This window comes from Antrostomus carolinensis, unplaced genomic scaffold, assembly GCF_000700745.2.
Source record: "Antrostomus carolinensis isolate BGI_N321 unplaced genomic scaffold, ASM70074v2 scaffold21304, whole genome shotgun sequence".
In the NCBI taxonomy this organism is placed as follows: Eukaryota; Metazoa; Chordata; class Aves; order Caprimulgiformes; family Caprimulgidae; genus Antrostomus; species Antrostomus carolinensis.
Window position 1 is genome coordinate 24,539 of NW_010310356.1, and position 22,479 is coordinate 47,017.

Below are 22,479 nucleotides of genomic sequence, written 5' to 3' on the forward strand. Positions count from 1 at the left end.
CCATCTACTAGTTAGTCTGGATATCAGCAAGTGAGAGACCTCTTGTGGACAGATACACAAAAGCAATATTAATACATTATTCACCCTTCCAGTTCTGGTAACTTAAATGATGACATAAATTATAAATAACTGTTATAAAATTTAACTAATTAAAAGAGCTTATTGATGAAAGCAATTTCAGGTGCTTCCTAATCACACCAAAAATAAACCTTCAAACTTCTCACGTGTAACTATTATTCCATCCATCTTTATTCCTTTCTGTGAGAAGGTGAGATATAAAAGCAGTCAAGGGATCATAGAACTTCAAGTAGGACACAGCTTTCTATCCAAACACGAAGATCAAGGCACAACTTTGAAGCTGCATGGGCCTTTGCTAATAACAGGGGAGAGGCAAAGGAAAAAATGTTTGAGATTATTATTGGGTTCACTTAAGAAGCAAAGGCTTACAGGCAGTGAAAGTGTGTAATGGCAACTTGATGATTAGGTTGCAGCAGTGGTTCTCGCAAAGGAGTGAGTGGTTGTTACAACATGCCTCCGGGCAGTTGGCAACCTTTGGAAAGTGGCTACAGGCACATCAAGAACTGAAGTAATATGGAGTGCAGACTGCACTCCGGACCAAAGGATCAAAATGTTTCAGATTAAGCTAACAACTCTGAACAAAATGTGAAAAAGGAAATGCTACGATTAATCTTACCAGGATAGTGATAGTTATAATGACATACTGCTTTGTGTCTCAGAATACCAGAGTGCTCTGTGAACATGAGTTAAACTAGCTTTATCACTGCTAGATTATTACCATTCCACCATGGGAGAACTGAAAGAAAAGGTGACTTTCCAAGTTCACAGATGAAATATGTGGAGATGTATTTGGGTCTACGGAGTCCTGAGTGTGCTCTGAGCACAAAGCCATCCATCAGCTTCTCCATCTTTTTCTTTAGTTGAACAGGAAGTGTTAGCCTTTAGGACTGCCAGTGCAGAATCTTCCAGGGTCAGTGTTAGAAGCCAGTTACCATAAACAGCAGTTAAGAAAACATTCAACACTTTCCATCTCTGGATCGTTTTGACTGTGGTATAGCAACATAAATGATTATTGTTATCAAAGTGTTAAATCAAGGTGCAGCATGCACAGTTCAAATAAATACAGGTTGGAGCAAATGGTTCAGTGCATACCATTAGGTTAAATGAAGGTACAGTTTCTTACAGACATTGCAAGGCTTAGCAAGCTCTGTACTTGAAGATTCACATTAGCTGTAAACAGGTCTTTCAAGTGGTGGCCCAACCTGGAAGAAATAAAGAACCTAAGGTTATTCAGCACTTCAAGAATGGCAAGATTAATGATCACTCTTTATAAAAAAATCCAGAGAAACTCTGTAACTCCTAATTTGAGCATTGTGTGACAAGATAAAGAAATAGATTGAATCAATTCATATACACTTAACAGTAGAAGCCAGTGAGGATATCCAGAAGTATATAATGTCAAAATTTGTCAAGGCATCAGCTGTATTCAGTAACTTAAATAAGACTTGCTTATCAAAAATACACAAGCTTAACTCAAACAATGAATCTGCAGTTCAGTTTTCTGTCTTCTAATTTATGGTTGTGAAAGTTGGAAATCTAACAAAATGATACACATGTTAAAAACTTTGAGAAGGATGCCTCAGGAAAATGTTAGACGTGATAGAATAAATATTCAGAAATGTTGCAGTTCTTGTAAGAGATCATCAAGTATTTGTTTCTAAAGTTATCCAGAAAAGGCAGAAATATCCCAGACATATTAGTGATGAAACCAGAGCATCTGCCACGGGATGGAAGTAGTTGGAGAACCAAGTAAAAAAGTGGATAGTGAGAAACCATCCAACCAAACAGTAGTTAATAAGGGAAAACGTGTATCAAGGTTATGGTGGGCATGAAAACAACACCCCAGCACTGGCCAGGAGGGAAGAGTTCCTGCCATCCAGCATTCTGCTGCAGGGAAAGGATTCAGTTGCGTATTTAAGACAAAGTACAAAATACATATTTCAAAGTGCATGCTTACATATTTCAAAATGCTGTAAAGTAAGAAAAGATTGAAGAAACAAGGAAAAATAGTTTTATTATTTTATTAAACTGAGTATAAGCTATTATACTTAATACTGCTCTAAGTTTTGAAAGAACCTTTCGCTGCAGTACAGAGAGAGAAACATATATAATACCTTATAAGGGAAAACTTAGAATATGGGCAAGGGTATACATCTGAGAGTAGTGAAAGAAATGTAATAGTTGCCTTCTTTTCAATAGGTGTGGTGCTTAAAGCACCAATTTGTAGAAATTTAGTTCAATGTTTAGTTATTTTATATTCCATCTGTGCTGTTTAATGGCACATGCTATTTTCTTCAAGCAAAAAAGAGACTGGAAGAATAATGAAATTAACAATAAAAGCTTAAATCTGCTTTTACATGACAGTAGCAATTGGCAGACACTAGTTCCAGAGAACCAAACATCTTTGCTGCTTTCTAACAGCAAAGAAGAAAACTGAATAAATTAGCTGTGTCTCCTTAATTTAAAATAAAAGGAAACCTCCACAGAATTAACTTGTCCTGTGTTCACTTCTGTGGTGTATTCTGGGCAAGTCTGGAAGAGGCAGATTGTGTTTCATTGCTGGACTGTGATGCTTTTAAATAATGTTTCACTATGTAGTCTGTTCTTCAGAGCAGAATAGCTTCTCCTTATGACCTGTTAACACTAACCTTGGATGAATCTTTTTTGTTCACTTGTTTGCATGGTAGTTCAGAGAGGGGTATTTTTTGCTGGGAAGTTGAGTAGGCAGTTTAATTATAAACTGAGTCATGCACTTCATTGATCTTGTCCCATTTTAATTGAACTGGACACAGAAGGTAAGCAGAGGAGTTAAGAGTTCCCACTGTTTGCTGGTCTTTGAAGCTGGGTTATGCAGGCAGGGAGCAATGAAATTCTGTGTGCATATGTGAACCATTGTGGTCCTTCATGTCACCTTGCACACATTCACACGTACGCAGTATTTGTGAGAACTGGATCTGGGTTCTGTGCTTGGTTCTATGTAGGCCAGATACAGAGCTCATTGAACTCAACTACAGATTAAAAAGTCAGAGTCTAAGTATACCCAGAGTTTGCAGAAAATCTTCCATCAGTTTGCCAAGGTGAGATTAATAATATTGATACTATTGATAAAATTTGCATTGACTTGTTCAGGGCTAGGGTTTGACCCTTTTTTTTTTTTTTTTTTTTTTTTAACAGATATGTTGTTACTGTTGTTTGCTGGGAAAGTCTGCTCAAGTTCAAGGACAAACTTGTGAACCCAACCCGAAGACAGGATACCAGTGTGGAACTGTCTTTAGATCTTGCTGTGTGAATGGTCAAGAAGGCATTGATATGTCCATCAGCGATGATGCTCCTAAAAAGGAGCAAGGTATTTTATGTTGCAAATTGTAAAGGAGAGGCACAAAATGATATGGGGTACAAGGAGTGCTTGTACTTCAAGTTATTTCTGTTGTACTTCCTCTAACTTGAGATGTCCTCTGAGTAGTATGTTATCATGGCACACATAATAACTCCTGTGCATTGCAGAGATGGGTCTATGTCAACAAGCCGGGCAGGACAATGTTCTTATCATTAAACTAAGAAACAAGTACGTGGTTGAACATATGTCACATATCAACAGTAAAAATTGCTTGTAAGAAAGGCAGAGCAAGCAACATGAATAGACCTTTGCTAGTCATAGAGAGGAGATCAGTCTCCATTTTGTAAGACAGCTTCTTGGACTAGCATCTTGTGTTATGCAACGGCAAGGCACGCTGCTGCAGAGGGTAAGGTAAGCTGACTCCCTGTATGATGCTTTCTTTGCCACATAAAGAGTAATCTCTGATACTGTGTCCCCACAGACATCTGCAGAATCAGACCAGACTTGAACAAACTGATTTCATTAGCTTCTGCATGACCAAAATGTACCCCTATGGTTTGAGGACTCAGCGTACCAACCCAGCCTTGTGCTGTTGCACGAAAACTTTCACATCCATGATGTGTTGCTTGCTTTTAAGTGACCACTGGTTGAATAGGCTATGGACAGTCACTGAAATGAGACTAAGCTTCCTATTCAATAACCAGAGTATTCTGAGATTGTGTTTTTACACGTCTCACTACCAACCTACTGTTTCCCCTGTGTTCAAAGTGACAGGATTGGAGGAAGTACTTTGGGCAAGTAATGGGTGCAGGCGGGGGATGCATTCAGGCCTTTTATGTCCTCTTTGTGGAGACAAAAAACTCTCAGGACACATGCATGTAGGAGAAGTACTGCTGATCAAAACTCTCAGAATTAAGGTATATGAAGTACATTTGAAAGAATGCCATAAGTAGGTGCCCAAAAGTTGGGTGTGGAGTTCTTTTTGGATTGAAGTCTAAATAAATAACTGAGGTTAATCTGATTTTCATTAAAGCTGTGAGTTCCCCAAGCTACTATAAAGTCAGTGAAAGCCAAGCATGCCTCAACAACATGTCTTACGAAAATGAGGTTAAGCTCTGGTTAAAAGCCTAATGTTAAGAATCTGCATTTGAAAATCTCAGCCCATATGTAATCTATGATCACAGCATGACTTTCATATTGAATCAGTCAGATGGAAAATGCCCCATGGCCATGTGCATTTGAATGTCAAATTTAAGTATGAAATAGCTGTAAAATATGTAAATAATGCTCTTTTAATTTTGTCCTGGTTTATCCAAAACCCTGGTCTGAGTCCCGTCCCAAGCAGGCATCTTTTTCCTGTGAGAAGAAAAGTGCTTTCTCCTCTAATGCCTATCTCTCTGCTTTTTAGTTGAAATTTCAAAGGAGGAACTAGACCAAGAAGATCCTTATCTGCATGATGGCTGCAGAGGTAAGTCAGGTGACTAGTCCTGTTAGCCAGCTCTTTTGTGATTGCCTCCAATAAAAGTGAAGCAAACTTAGATCTAGAGATTAACCAAAGCCTTTTGCCTAGGCTAGTTATGGGTAAAAATAGCAGAACGAAGATCCTTTCTAAGAAATAGTAGGCCATTATGTGATGCCTCAGTAGTTCTTAAGTACAAGGGAGGCATTGTCTCCCATAGTGGAGTTTGTCTTATCCAACTGAAGCTTAGATTATTAACTTTTATTTAACTTCTGGTTGGTAATACCTCAGAGGTGTTACTCATTGAACCCGTGGAATACTCTGTATTCTTTTGAACATGGGGATCTTATATTAAGTATGTGCATTCTTTTATTCTCCTCTTGAGATCATCAGGGTGATTGAGTATGAAATGAAACTAGTTCCCTTCGGAGGTGCATCACCTGAAAAAAAGGAAGAAGAGTGGCTATTGTCCTCATTAGGCAGGCTGTTCTGCCTCCTGGGAAGAATGTGTTATTGGGATATTGTTCTGCTAAGTATTCTGATTTATTGCTTGTCATATGTGATTTACATGTCTCTAAACTTAAACCAGCAGTGATTTATTATTTTCTACGAGCATTTCAGAACTAAGTAATGTATTTAGGATAAAATCAATTTAATAGACTTATATTCCAGTTGAGAGATGATTTACTGTGCTGCATGTTCTAAAGCTATTACACTCTAGAGAGGTAGGAAATGTCTACTAGGTCATTAGCTAGTCAAAGCCAGCACTGGCTCTCCTTCTTGTCTCCACCTGCTAATTACAAGAAATGACATAGAAAAATGTGTTACATATTTTCCTAGCATTATTTCTTTATGTAATCAGTTGTTGCATTTGTCAGTTAATCAGCGGTCTGCAAGAGATGGATTGGTGCGACTAATTACAAATTAGCGTTTCTGTCTACAGTATATTTTTTGATAAACTCGGTACACCAAAATTACTTGTGATTTTCTGAACTTCATTGGGAGAAACTTAAATTTCCTAGGCAGTGGAACTTCTGGCAGTTTGCTTTGGAGCACCTTCATAGTATATGAGGAAATTAATTCTATTCTTCCAACACCTCCATGATGGGTTTTACTGTGGTTGACTGGAGCTCACAGTGTTAGCAGAGGTTTGTCTTGTCTTCCTTATTTTGCAGTAATCGCCATACAAAGTTTTAACTTCCAAGCCAAAACCCAAGGAGGTGTCTAAGCTTATCATCATTTTCCCTTCAGCTTCTAACAATGATGGGCTATGAGCAACTCCTTAATTTACTTCCTTCTTATATTCATTTTCAGAGCTAAAAGAATTCAGTGATTACAAACACTTCCTTCTGAGTTTAGCCCTTTCCTTCTTTTGTGTATGTGTGTTTAGTTATCTGCTTTTCTAAATAAATCAGCAAGCACCCTGTAAATTAATAGTTTGTTTCAGTTCCTGTGATGATCCTCTTAATCATATAAGACTTCTTAAAATATCCAATTAGGTGGTGGTCCCTGCTCTCAGCAGTGCAGAGACACAGGATCCAGTTATGTCTGCTCCTGCTTTGTTGGGTATCAGCTTCAACCAGATGGTGTCAACTGTGAAGGTAAAAGAAATAAAACCATTGCCTTGGTTATCAACATTCTTGTTTTAAAAGAGCAAGAATAGATAAAAAGCAATCCAGACAGGAGAGATCAGAATATGCTTATACCAGCTGGGGCTGAGATAATAAAAAGTTGATTTAAATGGAGTGTTGGAATGAGAGTTGTGGAAAGATGAAGTTAAGAAGGAATCAGTAGAAGAGATGGAGGATTTAGATTGGAGAAGAGGCAGAAGATCTTGAATTTATTATTGTGAATAAAACTGAAATAAAGTACCTATTCTCTTTTGTAATAGTAGGTAGTAATTGATAAGGCAGATGAAATGGAGTAGGATTCTTCAGCTTGTTAAGGACACAACTGACGGAAAGGATGAAAGTTTTGGATATTGTGAGTGGCATGGGAATAGTCAAGAGGGAAGAATTGTTAAGTTTCTGCCAGAAGAAGAACTAAAGGGGTATCAAATGAAGTGGGCTGAGATAGAGCTCATTGCACCTGACTTCAGATGTGCAACGTAGACATTTGCTTCTGAGCTAGTCAGCCTAGGTTCCTTGTGTTGCTAGCTGAGAGGAACAAGCACTTCCAGGGCACAGTTCATCTTGCCTGTTCTGCGTAGCTACTCTAAGATGAAAAATGTGCCTTTTTCCATCATTGACTGAAAAGGGCATCTAGGTAAGTAGCTCAGATACAAACTTCAGAATTATAAAATAGATATTGATGATTGTTCAGATTAACACTAACCTAGTTTGAAATATAAAAAGTAAAAACTTTTGCATTTGATACATGTGGATGCCAAATTTATTTATGCATTCAAAGGGAGAGTGGAAAAAATCACAAAATAAATGTCTATCAGTAGCTGTAAAGTAGAAAGTTGCAGCCTGTGGCTTGGGGAGTCCCTGAGCCATGTGTTGGTGGGAGACAGAGCAAGGAAAGGTTTTCTGAAAGTTTGTTGTATTCATGTAGTCACTATAATCATCTGCTACTGCACTTAATCAGATGATCTTGGCCCTTTGCTCTCACTTGGTACAACTTCCTCCTCTTTCTTAAACACAGTGAATCAGCAGTAATAAGTTCTGTTACCAGATGGGTCAAAACGTCTTTACTGGCTCATGTTCTGACTACAGAGATGAGTAGCCACATTGTGGGTGTGTGAGTGTGAGGCCAAATCCACACCATTCTTTGTATCCTGATGCTGAAAGTAATGACTGGTTGGAGATGTGCCCACACCTTGCCTTTGACATCATCTCTTCCCACTGATTTCATGTCTTTTATTTACTCTCTCTTTTTTTAAAAATCATTTTGCATATTCTAGATATTAATGAGTGTATCACTGGGACACACAGCTGTGGGATTGGACAAACCTGTGTCAATACACTAGGATCCTTTCGTTGTCAGCGGGACACGAGCTGTGGAACTGGTTATGAACTAACGGATGACAGTCGTTGCAAAGGTACGTCCTGTGCAGAGAAACAGAAATCTTCCAGACTTAAGTAAAAAAAAAAGTATGTCATGATGTCCTGCTCTTTTACTTATGTTAAATGCACGTGTAATCTGTAGTTATGCAGGGACACAAAGACAGTGCTAGTTCTCCTGGGATGGTAGTTTTCTACCTGTCACCTTGCAGATACCAGATCAGGCTGTCTGTGCACTACTACGAAGACTTCCATGAGAGCGAACTACATTTATTTTACACTGGCAGTTTGTGTTGTGTGATAGGAGCTGAAGCAATTGATTTTGAAGGCCCAGTACTCACACTATACACATTTCTCTGGTGTTAATTTCTGTCTAGCTCTAGTCAAGTCCTCTGTATTGGTTGCTCATTAGTGAGTGGCGTGCCTAATTACTTACCCTGGAGCATATCTCATGGTTTAGTTTCACCTGAAAAAATAAAGTTTGCACACTTTGGAATGTGAAACTAAGTCTGGCAAGTGGAATGACCAGATGATTAAATTTGAAAACACTAAGGTATACACATCTTTTAAAAAACGTAAACCTTTATCCTCAGGAGGTTTAAATTTGTTACAAAGGGATTAATTTCTTTATCACAACATTCTTAAGGATTTTAAAATGAAAAAGGGTTGAAAGTACTGTTCTTGACTAGCTATGTTTGAACACAAGGGTAATAGTCTTTTTTTTAACTAAAGAAATGCAATCTCAAGTTGCATCTAGCTCAAAGTACGCTGTTGAGTGCATCCATAACGTCACCTGACATGCTACCTTCATAGAGATACAAACTCTGTTTGATGTGGAATTGGTTTCCACTGTGAGAAAGTCAGTTCCCCCAGAGCTTAGCATTGTTTATAAACAGACTAATTTCATTCCACTGAGTAAATTAACTCAGCCAAAATTTTGGATAAGGTTATATTGTAGAAACTGATCAGTGATGAATAATAGATTGAATAAAAAATCTGACAAACTCCAACACAAAACCTGCAGAACATACAGACAATGTTTTTCAAAGTATCATGCTCCAACTTTGATCCCTTTGAAGTAAAATTTCTGTTGATTTAAATGACATCAGATTTAGACCAACAAATAGCTTACCAGCAAGTATTAACAGTCTTTCTCTAATGGAAATGACGGAGTACAGACAGTAAATGATGCATGCCATTAATGTTAGAAATTTCTTATCTGGACAAGACATGTTAATAATGTTAATTATTAACGTTGTGTTAATAGCAGTGACAATATAAAATGAATATTCTTCGTGTATAATTTTTAAATGACAAGTAAAATGACTGAGTTGTGCAACATGTAGAACCCTGATGAACACAATTCAGTATTAACCCATCCTAAACTTAAAATGTGCTCCACAATCATTACTTAAGTCTCATAAAGCTCTAGGGATAAGCCATTGCATCTACTGTTGTGTCCACTGCATAAATAGGGAAGCTGAGGCATCCTATTGCTAGAAAGTTTCTGTATTTTAGTAGTTTTAGGAGATTCCATCCCATTGCAAGGTGGCAAACACTAAGTTTTAGTTGCTCTTATGTGGACAGGGTTACATTAGTGAATCACAGAATCACAGAATGTCAGGGATTGGAAGGAAGAGTCCTCGAAAGACCATCCAGTCCAATCCCTCTGCCGGAGCAAGAACCTAAATGAGATCACATAGAAAGGCGTCCAGGCGAGTGTTGAATGTCTACAGAGAAGGAGACTCCACAACCTCCCTGGGCAGCCTGATCCAGTGCTCTGTCACCCTCACTGTAAGGAAGTTTTTTCTCACGTTTAAGCGGAACCTCCTGTGTTCCAGCTCACACCCATTGCCCCTTGAAGCGTTGTTCATCCTTGTTTGCTTTATCTGAACCATGATGTATTCACAAATATTTATTATCTATTCTGAACTGGAATGAAATATTAAAGTGAGCAGAAATCATATTTATGTGCATTTTAAAGCACAGTAATACAAGGATATTGCAAGCCTTAATATGAATGAGAATTGAGGCCAATTAATTTACTTATGAAAGAAATGATCAATGTCTGCATTGGATCTAAGGTAAAAATTACAACTGCACTTTGACATAAAATTAAATCTTACTGACTTCAAAGCTGAGCCCTTGTGTAAGTACACTGCTGAATCAAGGCTGTACATTGCTGAACGTGATGCTTCAGGTACTCTATAATACTTTTGAATCATTGAGTTGTGAGAACTAAACTTGTAAAGCATAATAACAGCCCCCCCCCCCCCCCCTCCCATTATAATGTTAATAATGAAATAATAAAAAGCCCTGAACTTATTCTACCTGTTTTTACTGAGATTCTGTTTGAGGTAATAGGTCTGATTGATCTTGGGTCACTGCATTGAATTGCATGAAGGTACACTGAGGATTAGGCTGCCTGATGTTTTTAACTGTGTCTTATGTTTTAAATGTGATGAAAAAGCTTCTGTCAAAATCCTGCTAACAGTTTTTTTTTTGTGATGTACCAGATATTGACGAATGTGAGACTGGTACTCATAACTGCCCCCCCGATTTTATCTGTCAGAATACTCCAGGATCTTTCCGTTGCCGACCCAAGCTACAGTGCATGAATGGGTTTATACAAGATGCGCTAGGCAACTGTATTGGTAAGACATACTCTTATCTCAGTGAATACTTAAGTGTTGGCTATGAGAAAAGTTGTAGCTTCACTGGGTGAGTTCTGAGCTTCTCAAGTCATTCTTCATGCATATATGTATTGCTCTGCTCTGTGCTTTTTCTGCTCCTTTAAAGGCAGGCTTGGTCTCACAGGTAGGATTTACAGACGAAAACCATTTAAATAAAAGACTTAAATACTAGTTATCTATTTTCAATGACATTTGGTTACCTAAGGCACTTAGCTGCATTTGAACGTTTTCCTTAAGTCTTTGGGGATTTTATCTGGAACAACATTTGTAGAAAATTTGTGATATGTTTTGTCTTCCTCTATCCAAAAGATTATAGCAAAAACTTAGTATAAAAAGCTGTAATTTATGACATCCCCCGTAACATCCTTTGTTGGTATTAGTATGCGTGGTTTCAGAGGTTTGTAGGTCTTTCCAGACCTGTCCCCCGTTAGTTATAGTTTATAAAGAATCTTATTATGTGTGAGAATGATAGCCCAGTTATAATACATTGTGTAGAGGAGTTTTATTTTCAAGACTGATTACAATCTGTCAGACTAAAGCCTTGTTTCCAAGACTCCTACAAGACAGAATTATAACCTTTATATAAATATGTTAGAATTACTGGTTTCCAGCAGACACTAAATGGAATTGTCTAATGTGACCTACAAATCTATCAGTTATTCCCTTGAGCAGTATTTTCAAGTCTCAACTTAACTTTGAATTCCCCCAGCGGCATAGTGTGTCCTGGACTTGTGGAACTGGCTTGAGCAGCAGCAGCTGCCAAGTCTAGCTCATTGTCAACCCTTCGTTCTCCTGACCGTATCATACCCTGTAGTGCCGAAATCTGACACTGAAAACAAAATTGCAGCCTTTAAAATGAAGGGGGCCAGCACTTGTGCACATCAAACTCTTTGAAGATGTATATCTGCCATAGCTAGCACCAGGTCCGTGGCAGTTAGTAGTCAGCTTGCCTTCATATAAAGCCGCAACAATTTGCAGCAGCATTAGTTATGTCCCCTAAAATATATTTGCTCAAAATATTTATCGAAACAATTTCACAAGCTGATTTTACACACTGTGAATCAAATGCTGCTCTATGTGGTGCTGAGGAGAAAAAGCAGGAAAACTTTCCTGTCTTTCCAGTGTCTTCGTAAGTTTAAAATTTTACACTTTAGTGAGCTAGGATAGGCCTAGCTGAAATGCTTCACATGATACTGTGTCCCCTTCCCCATCTTCAGGCGGCCAACATTTTGCAAGCTGGATGCTGTGCTTAATACCATACCATACTAACTGGAAAGCAGTAGCTTTTCAACAGGTAACAAACAGTACCATGGTGTAAAATGATGATAATATCCCAGTGAAATGGGAAAATTTTAGGCAGAGAAGTACGTGAAGCTGGACTTTGCTGAAGGTTATGGGATGCAAACCTGTACACTCACAAGCAGTGCTGCTCCTACAAGTGGTAAAGTCTTAGTTACATTAACATTTCCAGATAGCAAAGACTGTTTCAGTATCTCCTGTAGCCACTGATTCCTGACTCTGAAACTCCTTTCCCCCAAACACAAGGTTAGCACATGCTAACCTTAGGTGACAGTGAGTTCTTTACCTTCTTGGCTAGATACACTGCACCAGATCATACTCTTAATACAGCTTAGTCTCATCTCATTACGTTTTCTGAGATTTTACTTTGTAGTAGGTTCTTACCAGGCAAAGGTTATCTTTGTCACAAGGGGAGATGATGTCCAATTTGTAAAAGAACAGACATACATTTGTCGGATGGTAGAGGGCTGCATAGTCTTGTGAATACATAATTCATATTCTTATGTGTTTACACAGCCAACTTACCATAGGAGAAGGTAAAGGTATTCATGGTGAATACTCTGTAAAAATGGAGTCAGCTACTACCTATATAAGCACATACATGAAATAGCTCATTCACTTTGAGCCACAACCCACAGACTGCAGCATAACTGGTTGAACTTGTGAACTGAATCGTTGATCATCGCTTTGTATGTTTAGGAGAGGCTTTCAAAGGCTTTTGAACAAATACAAATACAAGTTCTATACCAAATTTCCACTGCTTTTCAGTGGGATTTGGGCCTCTTGTACCTCTCTCAGTCTTTACCCTGGAAGCTTTATATTGATGAAGCTAAATGGCATGAGTAGGCTCCCATGGGCTGAGCTTTTCAAACTCTGAAGGATTACATAAGGAAAGCATTTTACCGTAAGCATCTTCAAACGGCAGATAGTTACAGTGACGTGTTGTGTTCTTGTAGATATCAATGAATGCTTGAGCACCAACATGCCATGCCCAGCTGAACAGATATGTATTAACACTGATGGCTCATATACTTGCCAGCGAATCTCACCCAGCTGTGGTCGAGGTTATCATCTCAATGAAGATGGAACAAGATGCGTAGGTAAGTAAGAGTTCAGAAGAAAAAGCAGTTTGGAGAAAATAAATCACATCTGTCATTTAAGTTTACCAGTTTCTTGCACTTTGACCAAATTTTTCTCATTCCCATAGTCAATTCTTGACCCCTCATGGCAGTCCCAACAAGTGAAGAATTAGAAGGATCCGCACTCTGTCCTACATATAACTCATTGAACCCTATATTCTGAGAAGAAATTATAATCACCCCCCAAAAATGGCATTGTTTGTGACTGTATTGGTGTGTTGGAACAATGCTGTGTGTTCTCAAATCTCCTCAATACAGAGGTATAACACAAGGCTGACTTCATGTCCCACAAAAGCTATTCAAGTAGTGTTGAGAGGCATATATGCCTTTGGCTGGCTTTTAACCAAGATGACTTTTGCAAAGGGAGGTGTTTTTACATGTGTTTTCAGTTTTAGTAAATGGCTTATCAAAGCACTACTGACTGTGGTTCTGTGGCATGTTACACTAACTGAAGATCTGATCCATAAGTACTGAGAGTGCATAATAAAACAATTTTGCGCCTGATTTCCTCCAAAGATTGTCTGATTTCCTGATTTTTTTTCCCCTCCCAAGTCCACTAACTTTAACAGGACACCTGGGAGAGAACCTGTTTCAGTAAGAGTAGCTTGGATTTGTGAGACTGATCTTGTAGATGCTGAGAACTAGATCAAAATCTTGCTTTCTGTTTCTAAACACTGTACAACTACTAGGGGGACACAGAAACACGTTAACATGTTGCTCCTCTCTTGACTTGCATGCTTAGGAGTGTTCTTTCAATCTTTTCTCTCCTTTTTCTTAGATGTGGATGAGTGCTCATCCTCTAATCAACCTTGTGGAGAAGGACACGTTTGTATAAATGCCCCAGGCAATTACCGTTGTGAGTGCAAATCTGGCTATTCTTTTGATGTCATCAGTAGAACTTGTATTGGTAAGTTGCACCTATTGACTTAAATACACGCAGCCATGTCATTTTAAAAAATGATCTTGTGTAAAGAATGTTATTGCTTTTTGCATAACCTCTTTCATCTAAATGTAAAATTGACTACTATATTATTTGTATAAATCTAATACCATATTAAAGAGCTGCTGCTACTTCAAAGGAAGCTGTATTAGTATTGTCGACATGTTATCTGTTATCCTGTTAAAAGGTAAGATTATGAGAGTGTGTGTAATTGTTTTCTGTGATATTTTTATATGCACCTACAGCAAAACATTCCTTTGGAAGATCAAAGCAACTTTCTTCTTTATAGATATAATTCAATTATGCATTGGGGTGCTTCTAAATGAGCATTTTGAGCAAGTCCTTCCCTCTCTAGTGTGAAATTTAGATCTGGATAATAAAAATAAAACTTTTATGACCACATTCTTACCCAGACTACTACTGCAGTGAAGCCAGCCAAATCATAGGTCTCTGTATATATTTGTCATTCCAGATATCAATGAATGCAGACGCTATCCAGGCCGCCTTTGTGCTCATAAGTGTGAGAATACTCCTGGTTCCTATTACTGCACTTGTACCATGGGATTCAAACTTTCAGCTGATGGCAGGTCATGTGAAGGTACGGCTATCACATGCTTTGACTATATAGTGTGAGATACAGCTCATTTCTGTTTAGCTAGTTCCATTTGATTTTAGCTTGTAATGGACTGCACTGGGTTGGCATGAGAAATCAACCCAATGTGGCCTCTTTGATTACATGAATGCTGTCATGATTAATCAAGGCCACTGTAGCCCACAGTTCAAATATATTGCCCTTTGGATGGATCATGCAGAGGTGTATGGGTCTGCATTTACTGCATTTTAAAGGGTGATTCAACTAGATTGGATTCAAGACCTTCAAAACCAGCCTTGCTGATACCCAGATATAAACATGCAAGCATGGTCCTAAAGACTCCCTGCAAGTCACACACCTTGAAGAACAGTGGGAAATAATAGCACAGTGCAGATTAACCTATACTGCCAGACCCTGTTGAGAGTAATACACCCAAAGCCTCTGTTTCCAGCACTACTCAGTGACATGCATACCATCCTTTTTTAATTTAAAAAAATGTCTTCCAAACTTTTCTCTTAGTCCTGTAATAGGAATGATGAATATAGCAAGAAATTTGGGGTTCAGGTATATAATTTTGCATTTCAGATTTAAATGAGTGTGAGAGCAGCCCGTGTAGTCAAGAGTGTGCCAATGTGTATGGCTCCTACCAGTGTTACTGCCGCCGTGGCTTTCAACTTAGTGACATAGATGGGATTTCATGTGAAGGTAAGCATTTTCATTTTGCAGAAAGAGGATGAGTGAGCATTTCTTATTCTTACCATAAAATACATGAACAATTCTAGGTACCTACAATTGTTTAATTTTAACATTTGATTCTCTTTGTTATTTTTCTGTGAAACTATGAAACTGTATTTAATGAAGGTCTCTCATCCATATCCTGGTCTAGAAATATCTCTGTTTGTGTGGTGTCAGTTTTGCTATTTATACTGAATTGTAGCTTGGCATTCTTTTGTAACTTGCCATCATTTTTTTGTTTGTTTGTTTGTTTGTTTGTTTTTTCATGAGGAACTGACTAGAATTTCTAGTCTTCAGCAAGTGAAGATACAAATACATTTATATGTTACATATATAATACTATTAGGTAGTATTTTATATATCGTCTTTTTGTGGCTGGTTTTGAACTAATGTGTAAGTAATACAAGGAGGATGTGGATGTGACCTCGTGGACAATCCTGAATTTGGACGTACATCACCGGGACTTATTAGGCAGTAAGACCTTGGGCAGAACATCTCATCTGGATTTTCTTTTTGTAATAACAAGAATAAAACTTTTCCTCTCCCTCCCTTTTGTAAAGTACTATGATATATGTCACTGTAAAGTGCTTGCTCTTATCCATTTACTTTGTCTCTTGGGCCCTTCTATTGCTTTTCATTTTCTTCACACCTCCATTTATTTCTGACAGCCTTTATTGACTAGAGCCACACCTGTTTGGTGATCTTTTCCCTTGCCCAGCAATTAAAATAATTAAATTGTGTTTGAAGCTCTCAGTGGGAACACTGTACATTTACACTTGGTTGAATGTCACAAACACACAGTAAAATAGTGGTGTTTTCTTCTTGCAGATATTGATGAATGTGCTTTACCTACTGGAGGTCATATCTGTTCCTTTCGATGTATTAATATTCCTGGGAGCTTTCAATGTACTTGTCCTTCCACTGGTTACAGGTTGGCACCCAATGCACGCAACTGCCAAGGTGAGTTCTCTCACTGCAGGGAGACCTAACTGGATTGTGGGCCTAACTGAAAAGTTCTAGCAAGTTTTTATGTTTAAAAAAACGCCCTTCTTACGACATTATAGGTAAAGCAGTAAATATCAGCTTGAAATCTGAAGAAACCGGTATTTTATAATAAATATAGAGGAAATTTCTCTTATAAACTATAGAATGCAGTAGAAAATACTTTTTGTAACGTGATTCAAGAATTATAAAAAATTCTGAAAATGATGATTCCCACTGTGAAATGGTATGAGTTATTTTAGCTATTAAAAGGCAATATCATGCTGTAAACATTTCAGCAGATATTTAGGTCTTGTCCACTTAGTGGCAGTGCTGCTCTTCCTTTTCTTGTTCTTGCCTGTTTTACTTCTTTTATGTACTCCTGCCCTCTCTTTCCAATCCTGTAATAACGTTTAATTGCACCCCATGTTGTGTAGTACCTAATATGATACTTTCATCATCTGGCACCTGCAAGTAGAGGAAAGACATGTGTTTAATCCACTCACCTTTTTCCATTTGGCAGATATTGATGAGTGTGTTGCAGAAAGCCACAACTGCTCTTTCAATGAGACCTGCTTTAACATCCAGGGGGGCTTTCGCTGTCTGTCTTTGGAATGTCCAGAAAATTACCGCAAGTCAGGAGATACGTAAGTACTTTCTTTTTCAAGGTTGAACAATTTTTTGGTGACATGATCTCCTTTATGTCATGCCACTGCCGATTGAATATGTAATGGATTCTGGCAAATATGTATTTTGTTGGTAGGCCTACCCTGTGTTTCACACACACAAGTGTGGTCCCTTTCTCATGCTCCTGTTTCAGTCTAAGAATATTCCCTTAAAAAATACATTATGTCAGTGGTTTGCAGGCAACCTGTTAGGAGAGTTACATTCAGCTTCAAAATTCTGACTTCTATTTCCTTTCACATGTAGTCTTTCCTTACTATTATACTCCAGTAAAAGAGTTCTTTTAGCTCCCTCTTTTAATTCTTACCAGGGCTGTTGCAAAGCATTGCAAGGGTGTCGTATTTATAGTACCTTTTACCTCTGTTAAAAAAGTTGGGAATCCTAGCAAGGGTGGTATGTCAGCTGCTGCTCATATTTGTATCGCTTAACGTAGCTCAGAGAAAGTCTGTGTTGAAAATATGAGACGGCTTTGGGAGGAGGGGCAGGTGGCACCCCATTTATACCCATCAAATGGTGCAAGCAAAGCGGAGCAGTTGTTGCAAAATTTCAGTCACATAGCTAGAGTTTATGGCTGATGCAGATGACTGCTTTTCCTCCCACCCTTTGGCTTTATGGCCACCCTGTACTCTAGCAATTCTTCCAAAGGCTGTTGCATGGTGACCCCCATGTGCCCCATACCCAGGTAAGTGAATGTTCCACCAGCTACAGAGGAAAACTGATAAATCACATTTGTCATCAGCCTGCTATTGTTTTTCACAGTCAGTGTTCATATACCCACAAGCTTTTAGATAAAATTGAGTACTCTCTGCCTTCTCTGTAGAATGAAGCTGATGCTGATCTTCATCAGAGAGACTTTGTGGGGATTAGTTAGTTTCCATTTAAACCTTGCTCTGTGAAGTGCCATATAAGTAGCATAGCAGATGTATGTGATCAGAATGCTGCAGAGGGAGTTCACGGTATAAAAAGAGGTATTTATAAAATATGCTAGTATTCTGAGAAGTGTCAATAGGAATTAAATTTTAAATTATATTTTTCACATTGATAAAAAAGCAGTGCCTCATGATGCGGATGTTCTTTTTATTTGTAATATTGTGGGTTCATATGTATCCTAACTCAAAAAAAGTCATTTGCAATGGGCCACTAATTAGTAGGTTTCTACTCTTATGGACATCCCTGAGTTGCAAAGTTCAGTTTGTAAAATATGCATTGTACACACACATTCCATTTCATCTTCTTTCTTATCTATATTTTTATACATGTGTTGAAATTAATCACTATTTGAGCTGTAAGGGATCTTTTGGGGAAGTAGTAGAATGTCTGAATTGTTTTTCTGTGTCTGGGCTGTTGGGGCCCTGTAATGGCTTACTGTGCCTAACTGGAACAGACTCCTAGGGAGAGATTCTTCTGATGTGCTAGGGCTATAATTAGGCTATGAGTCAGACACAAATCCTGTAGCTGCTCAGTAAAGTTCTAATTATTTTAATTCCTTGAGTTATTATCTTGTTGGATTTATTAGGTTTTTCCCTCTCAACAGCTACAGACACAGTTACTAAATTTATTGTCAAAAATGTGTTTGCATAAACCAAAGAGTTCATTATTTTTATTGCAAAAAGTCCAAGTTAGTCCAATGAGAAGACAGATACTCTCATACTTAGCCGGTGTACAAGTATTATACCAACATGCCAGAGTCAGGGTTTCTGTATTTGGTTACCTTGTGCCCACTGGGGAACAGTTTCGTAAGACAGCTCTTTAGCACCCTTTTACATCCGAACTAATTTACGTGTTCTTGAATCATTTATTTTTGGCATATATAACCCAATATAGCTGGTAAATAGCATATCTTCATTAGCTTTTCCATGACATTAAATCACTTTTTTTCACCCAACCTTGTGCCAGGACTCAATTCAAAATAGGTGGCTTCTCATAACATCATATCTGTTACAGATACTATTTCGCTCTCCTTTTTATTCAAAACACATTCCAGTTTCACCAACTTGGCACGTCTTAAGAAAGACACGTTTTCCATTCCCATCAAGTTGGCACCCCATGGGATTTTTTACCCTAATCTCCAGTATTTTCTTTGGAACAGCTATAATTTAATAGGCCTCAGTCCTGCAAATCCAAGTTTGTTCATTCTTATTTTTCCTTAAAATCCTTAAGTACAGGCAACAGCCCTCAGTGATGCAGATGCTTCCTTGCCCAGTACCTTTAAAACAGAGATTTTTGCATGGTGGCTGTTGCAGTGGTGATTGTCATTAGGTGAAGTAATGGCAGGGTCATCCCATGCTATAGACTGAAAGCTCAGGATGCTGTATACTCTGAGCTTCAGGAGGAAACAGCCTATGTAACCTTCCCCAAAGACCAGCAAAGTGCCTGGCATGATCTGATCCTTAATGGTCACAATTTTATTGAAGGTCTTATCTCTTTTGCTTAAATTCTGCTTTTTTTTTTTCCCCCCCTTGATCAGCCTATAGGCTTGGTATTTTTCCGAGGATAATTAAGATCTACTGCTACTCACAATAGGACTTAACTTGCTCTGCTGTGTTGCCAAACACTTTTTGTTTTCAAATTACATAACAATTAAATTCTCTTTATGCGACACCAAAGTCTAACATTCGTAATATTTAAGCCAAGAAAAACAGTAGAAAAGATAAAGTGGTTATGGCAGAGTGTCAGAATATGTGCTGCATTGAGCCAGATTGGGGAATATTTTTATATTCTAGACATGTCTGCATATTATTAATGTTGCCTGTCGCTCCTCATTATCAGGACCTGTTTTTAACCGCTTAGAATTTTGCCAAAACGTAACCAACGGCTGAGATTTTACATGCCAGGTGACTGACTCAGGCTCAAATTTTGGCAAATTTCAGCCAAAGCAGTTCACTCATTTCCAAGAACAAGGGTAGGGAAGAACACATTGTTTTGTGTGTTTAAGACATTTTGGTGATTTTTTTTTTTTCTTTGAACAGCTTGCTGTTGTGTTTTGAAGCAGAAATCTGAAATTTGTTAGGAGATTGCTTTTGCACTTTTTGTCATCCTTACCAAAAACCTCTGAAATGATGAACTTTGTAAAATTGCATTTAGCCTTTTTTCATAAACCTTAGGAAATGAGCACCTCAATGGGTAATCTTAATCCATCCCTGCATGCCAAAACAGAGTCAGGTCTACCTGGAGTATTTCTGAGAGTTGTTTGTTTATTTTTTGCTTCAAGTCCTTGAATGCTAAGGATTTTGTAGCCTCAGTGGCAATCTGTCTTTATGTTTGACTGTTTTCCTTAGTGCACTTTAATTCTTCCTATCAGTAGAGAGGTCTCTTTTTTAAGCAACAAACAATTCTGATTTAGCAGACCTGAGCTTCTTGCAGCCTTTTAAAGCTGTCTAAAATGTGCAGGTGCCAAGTCCATAGACTGTCTGAGCCTGCTCCCACATATAGGCACAGGAAAGAAGCCCGATCTTCTCCATAATGTCAGCTTCGATCAGTCCTGGGCCAGGTGCTGCTGGCCCTGACAACCCCAGAGCCTGTTTCTTCTGTGCTTCCAAAGACCACCCAGACTCCAGGGATAAGAAAGATGTTTCTAGCATGGGTGAGAGAAGAGCCGACTTGGTAGGAAGGAAAGGCATACTTAGGGATAAGGAGGCTGAATGTAGGGAGGGAAGGATCTGAGGGTCTGGCTGGGTGAGGAGAATGAATCTGGGAGACGCTTGAGGGTTAGAAGGTAAAATTGGGTAAAAAAATTTAGAAACAAGGGGGAAGCCAACCACAGGAGTCAGGAGCTTATGGTTAGGGGTGATTGATGCCAGATTTGGATGAAGACCATCAGAGCAAGGAATAATTTGTGATGGCTGCACAAAGATACTCAGGGAAGGGGTGTATGCTTTGGGATTTGGGCTGTGAGGTAGGAACTGAGAGAACCAAGTGTCAGTTAGGAGAGGGTGGAGGAAGAGGAGAAGGATTGGCACTGGCTGAGTAGACAGTCCTGATGCCAAGTGTCTGAGTGAGCAGGAAGGGCAGTAGGCAAGAAAAGGGGATAGGAAGAAGGAGCCAGGTTGGAAAAGAGAGATGAAGGAGACAAAGCTAGGACATAAAGGCTCAGTGCTGAGGGCAAAATGAAGAGGGGTCAGTCTCTTCTATAGCTTGAAAACTCCTTGAGACTTTCCAGCTCCAGACAGGAGGAACATGCAGAGTATTTGTCTATCCTGTCTACTATACTGCCTGAAGTGGGACTCCAGATTCTCCTCTGACTAAGAAATATCTGTGATAACCAACTATCAGTTACTTTCATTCCCTTTAAGTTCTGGTCTGTTTAACACAAAACCGCCTTCTGTACACAGCTGCTCTATTAACATAAATGTAGAGATCCATGATACAGTGATACAGCCTGGCTGATGGCTCACCTGGGCCTCAAGGTGTGGTGCAGCCTGCTGAAAAGAAATACACACCGATGATAGAATGAGCGAGTGCCTTTGTAGAGGAGTATATTCTGGGAGGTCCAGAAGATTGTTACAGCTCTGGAAATCTACAGGGGCAAATTTCAGAGATGTTGTAGTGATTAGTTTAGGAATAATACTTGATTAATCATTCAGCATGATGAGATGGTTCCCCTGTATGAAGTAAATTACAAACCATAAATCCTGCTACAAAGTTCTTTTCCCTTCAGTGCATGAGGAATTGTTGTATACCACTCAACTCCTTTGGGCACAGTGGAATAAATTGCTTCTGTACCATGTGAAAACCAGGCTCAGAAATTAACAGAAGGGAAGGCAGAAAATATTTTCTCCTCGTTTCTCTCTTAGGAAATGTTGTATTCATTATCTAAGATGGAATCTCTATAGTTTTGGTAGTTTTCTTTTCCTTTATGATTAACCAGTGTTTGGTATGTGAATTTCAAACTGTGAGTAATTCTTTGAAACCAGTATTTCAGCCACATAAATAAACCCGAGAGAGCAGAGTAGTAAGTGAGCTAAGATAACCAGGAACTAATTCAGGAATAAGTTTTTAGCAGCATTATATGCTTATTTTTCTAGCCCACGGAGGTTTGCAAAGATGCATATAAAACTGCCTGACTGCAAAGCAGTGTGTCCTTTACTTGAGTTCTGTGTTGGGTTTCTCTGATGGCATCTTGCTGCCTCCTCAGCACTCCCCTTCTCCCACCCGTGCTCTCTCCCACAGCGACACGGCATGGTAGCTGTACGGCCAGCTCATCCATCCTGAGATGGCACGGAGCTGGAGCAGCACCCGGGGTCTTGGGCTGCTCACTCACTAGCAGTAAATTGTTGGATTTCCCCGCCATATTATTTTCTTCTGAAAGGGAAGCATGTAAATAAGGTCTAGAGAGTACACTGGGATTTAAATGCTCATTGCCTTTGTGGTGCATGACCCCAGAATAAACTCTGGTTCTTGAAAGCAGTAATATTTGCTATCTCTCCGTTGTGGTTATTTGACGGAACAATTAGTGCACATTAACTAAACCTGTATTGAAGCGTGCAGTGTGTAGTGTGCACCACCAAAGAATAAGATAAAAGATTATGAATTTTGAA

At 38.8% G+C, this 22,479-nt stretch overlaps 1 protein-coding gene across 1 annotated transcript in view; it reads left to right on the top strand.

Annotated features, from left to right (window-relative positions):
* The window catches only part of FBLN1 (fibulin 1), a 75,040-nt gene that overhangs the window by 21,347 nt on the left and 31,214 nt on the right, over positions 1-22,479 (top strand). The window contains exons 4-14 of the mRNA XM_010166406.1: positions 3,253-3,424; positions 4,824-4,883; positions 6,374-6,475; positions 7,780-7,917; positions 10,396-10,533; positions 12,828-12,971; positions 13,789-13,917; positions 14,423-14,548; positions 15,128-15,247; positions 16,106-16,237; positions 16,782-16,905. Of these exons, the coding sequence (XP_010164708.1) occupies positions 3,253-3,424; positions 4,824-4,883; positions 6,374-6,475; positions 7,780-7,917; positions 10,396-10,533; positions 12,828-12,971; positions 13,789-13,917; positions 14,423-14,548; positions 15,128-15,247; positions 16,106-16,237; positions 16,782-16,905 (1,385 nt within the window). The remainder of the gene's footprint in view (positions 1-3,252; positions 3,425-4,823; positions 4,884-6,373; positions 6,476-7,779; positions 7,918-10,395; positions 10,534-12,827; positions 12,972-13,788; positions 13,918-14,422; positions 14,549-15,127; positions 15,248-16,105; positions 16,238-16,781; positions 16,906-22,479) is intronic.